This window comes from Hylaeus volcanicus, unplaced genomic scaffold (genome assembly GCF_026283585.1).
Source record: "Hylaeus volcanicus isolate JK05 unplaced genomic scaffold, UHH_iyHylVolc1.0_haploid 14651, whole genome shotgun sequence".
Taxonomy (NCBI): domain Eukaryota; kingdom Metazoa; phylum Arthropoda; class Insecta; order Hymenoptera; family Colletidae; genus Hylaeus; species Hylaeus volcanicus.
In genome coordinates this window covers 1-3,822 of record NW_026531406.1, presented here as the reverse complement: position 1 = coordinate 3,822, position 3,822 = coordinate 1, and the positions used below count along the sequence as shown (strand labels likewise).

Sequence of the window (3,822 nt, the reverse complement as noted above, 5' to 3'; positions counted from 1 at the left end):
AACTTTGGATTCGTGTAGCTTTTTAACCGACTTTGAAAAGGAGGAGGTTGCTCAATTCGGCATGTATATATATATATATATTTTTTTTTTTTTTTGAAAATATATTTCACAAAAACTTGAGTAAATTGTTAGTTGTCGTGTGCTTTATTTCGACCTTGTACAACGTTGTTCACTCGTTCTTTATTCTGATCTTGTTCTGTACCTTCTCACACTGTAATACTTTTTGATGCATCGAATCAACGCTTCGAAGTCATGAACATCGCGTAGCTCCAGCATTAAAATCTCGAGTCGTGCTGCCGCGAACAACAACAACAGAGCAACGTAGGCGTTGGAGCTCGTCATTGCAGCACACTGTAAACAGACGTAACTTTGGTGCAAAAAGATTGTCGTCCTCAACGGTTCGTAGTCGACGTCAAATGGATATGCAGCGTCTGTTGGAAAGGGCTGATCTATGAGCAGAGTTCCTAAGACGAACATGGCAGATGTCATGTAAAACCAGGATACAGCCACCATGTAAAACGTCGAATATTTATCCACGTAACGTTGCAGGACAGATCTTTCCTGCGACTTTGCTTTCGCACAGAAGTCTGTCATCTGTGCAATTATCGCCTGCAATACATCGTTGCTGTTACAAAATCTGACAAATGAATTCGCTGAATTGTAATCCATTTCAAGAATTTTCACTAGTCAAGGATACTTATATAAATGGTATATAAAACATCGTTTCTTTTATTTAAATTCATTGCTTCTATCGTGCTTGGAACGAATAAAAATAATAATGGAAAGATTTATCGAAAGACCAAAAATTATCTCTATAAATTACAGTCTGTTAACTTTCTGAGCACACGTTTTCAAACATATAGTAAAATTCTTGGAAAGGTTCATAGCGAGATAATTGCGATAGACATTACCTGAATCCTATCGTAATGGATGTAGCTCAGAACTGACTGCCCGAAGATGTGTACGATAGCAGAGGTGAAGCAAGTCACCTTGGTGACAGTATATGCATCAACGTTCATGTTCACGTAGATCGAGTACGATAGCGGTAACAGGTGCACCCCGACGCTAAGCATCGCTATAAATCTATAGACTTTGAAACGAAGCACTTGGATCCTCGTGGCTGTTGGCGATGGAGGCCAATAAGCATTTAGAGATACGCTTAACCGAGTAAAAGCTATCGCCTTCTCTGGAGTTATATTTCGTATCATAATGGGACACGACTGTCACGGCAAATTATTTAAAAACAATAAGGATTTCGAGATCAACTCGAGACAGCAAAGAAGCAACTAAGACTCGAAGCGTTCCTCACTTTTGGAACAAAGTAACTAAACAAACGATTCTTATGCGATCTGATCGTGGGATAGACTCGAATATGAATGTAAAATTTACACGGAGGAGAGCACTGTAATGAATACTGTATGCAAAGCAGAGGGATGTTAGCATACTTTCACGTGGTACCAACGATTGGTCAATTCCATTGCGTAGATGCTACGCCAGCGCTATCAATATATTATACATTTTGCCGCTGTAATGGTAGCTTGTGAATTATTCTCCACGTTCCCTGATGTTTCTTATGTTAAGATCATTTCGTCGAATGGTACTTAGCTTTCAAATACTTGGTGTACCGTTGTTATTCTGCATTTGTAGTAAGCACAGTTCATATCTCATTAGTCGAAGGAATATGTAGCAATTGTTGTAGGTTTAACCATAGCTTTCGAGCCGTTTTCTTCTCAACGTTACTTACAGTTTCATTTCAAATCCCCTCTTAAGATATCGACCATGTGCTTCTGCTTGCTGTTATCGCTAAAACTGAAAATTTGACATATCGAGGTGCAATGCGCCCAAATAGAAGAGCTTCCTTGTGAAACTTGCAAGTGTAGTGACAGAACAAAGTGATTATTATTATTACGATGTATTTAATACAAGTCATTTACTCTAAGGGATGTTAAAATTATGCTTTATGCAGTTCGATGGCGCGAGCAGAGGGAGATTTGATACTACTAATTTTTTTAAGGTAATTTCCACATAAGTAAGGAAGTGCATTCAGTTATTACATTACTGTTAGGTCATGCTTCAATCGACATTGGTGTTTCCAACCATGATACGCACTGCGGTGAAATAGGAGAACGACGTGTATAGGTACTGAAATAGACAAAGGAACGATTCAAGTATGTGGAACTGTAGATGAATACGATTTACTGTGTATGAAAATTAAAAAATTACCGTCGTGTAATACGACAACGAAAGCTTCGGAAGAATGCCGCTGATTCGAATGGCTTGCAGTCTTTGGGATCTCAGAATGATACAAACAATCTTTCTCTGCATTCGAACGTCCTTCTCGATCCAATTTGTATTGTAAGCAGCCACAGCAGTTTTTTCACTCTGGATTGCCGAAAATGAAAAATAAAGAATTGTAAATACAACATACTTGTTTCGTTATATGTACTTGAGTTGATTCATTAAGTAACGTTTAATTTTAATTAATCACCATTTGAATTAGATTATCAGCTGGCCAAGCGTACATGAATAATTCCACGCTAGCGCTGAACACCACTAGAGCATACAAAGCTTTCAAAGGTAACGGTTGACTCTGTTTTTTAGAAAATTGAGAAAACTAAGCGTCACGCTGTCGCATAACATTAATCCATACTACGTACCGTGACCAAGTTCAAACTGCCAAAAATCACGGCTACGTTTGTCGTCGCCACTGTTGCCAAGACTAATATCCTGACGGAACTGTATACTTCTTTCGTGTACCTGCGGTTCGATGAGTGATGTAAGAGTGTCGCTTTGGATACGGATTTTTTTTAAACATTCTATAATCGCTTACCTCAAAAGTTCAACGTGCTTTCTTATCCAGTCGTTGAGCTCTCCGTCCGACTTGACCTCCCGCAACAGGATCGTTAAAAGCTCGTACCTGGCCGACACGTATCGCAGAAGAAGGGCAACTTGAGCGTCGATCGCCATGCCCGCGGAGGCCTGGAAGCCAACAAGCGACTGATGCAGAAATATAATGCTCTTCAGCGGCTGCCGTTCCACCGGGAACGGGTATTTCGCATGCGTAGGAAACGTCTGCGGCGTGTACAGCGGGCCAGCTATAACGAACGCTGTGGTAATGAAACACCAGAATATGTAAACCCCATGGAAGCATTTGTATCTGTCCACGTAGCGTTGAAGGACGATTCTCTCTTCCTTGGTGGCGCGCTTGCAGAAGTCCTCCAGGTCGAAGAACAGGGCCTGAAAGCACCTAAATTTTCACTTGCCAAAATTTCAGGGTCGGCATTTTCAAAGGAATAATAAGGTTTAAGATTTCCAGGTATCCTTGGCAAAAAAGATGTGTCTATCGTTTCGCGAGTCATGTGGATAATTATTCATCCTTGAAAAAGTTAACTAAGCATCGGAACACTTTCCTTTTCTCAAAGGACACCTGGAAGCCTCAAAAAGTGTCAACAGCTAAAACCTCGCCTCTGAAAGCCTCAAATATCAAGGAAGCTGTAAACTTACTTGAAATCGTTTCTGCTGCACGCGGCAAACTGCCATTTTAATCACCACCTGGGCGACAGCCGAGAAAAGACTCACTGTTTTTCCAAGAATTATGGGCTCTTTACCGTACTCAAAAATTGATCCTAACAGTGGCAAGAGCAGTACCAGCGAGCTAAAGAATGAGACGTACCACATTATATTGAAGAATGCAAGTTGAGCTTTGGTCGCCAGAAGCGAAGGTGGCCAGGTAAACACCAATGCCACGCTGTATTTCGTGAACCTGATCGCCTTCTCTGGGGTCACGTGGAACCCCATCGCTATTAAATGTCTTTGCGACAG

General features: G+C 40.9%; 2 protein-coding genes across 3 annotated transcripts; both read right to left on the bottom strand.

Annotated features, from left to right (window-relative positions):
• Window positions 1-6: 6 nt before the first annotated feature.
• On the bottom strand, window positions 7-2,060 carry LOC128882114 (uncharacterized). The gene is made up of 2 exons (XM_054133680.1): window positions 912-2,060; window positions 7-609 (listed from the first exon to the last, which is right to left on the bottom strand). Exons 1-2 carry the CDS (start codon window positions 1,206-1,208, stop codon window positions 181-183), a joined length of 726 nt encoding a protein of 241 aa, XP_053989655.1. The 5' UTR covers window positions 1,209-2,060; the 3' UTR covers window positions 7-180.
• Window positions 1,668-3,816, bottom strand: LOC128882113 (uncharacterized). Of its 2 annotated transcripts, XM_054133678.1 has the most exons (7): window positions 3,505-3,816; window positions 2,831-3,237; window positions 2,658-2,757; window positions 2,489-2,590; window positions 2,224-2,382; window positions 2,055-2,142; window positions 1,668-1,809 (listed from the first exon to the last, which is right to left on the bottom strand). In XM_054133678.1, the coding sequence occupies exons 1-6, from the start codon at window positions 3,796-3,798 to the stop codon at window positions 2,074-2,076; spliced, it is 1,131 nt and encodes a 376-aa protein (XP_053989653.1). In that variant the 5' UTR covers window positions 3,799-3,816; the 3' UTR covers window positions 1,668-1,809; window positions 2,055-2,073. The 2 variants fall into 2 exon arrangements, with proteins under 2 accessions (XP_053989653.1, XP_053989654.1); XM_054133679.1 differs by lacking the exon at window positions 2,489-2,590.
• Window positions 3,817-3,822: the final 6 nt, after the last annotated feature.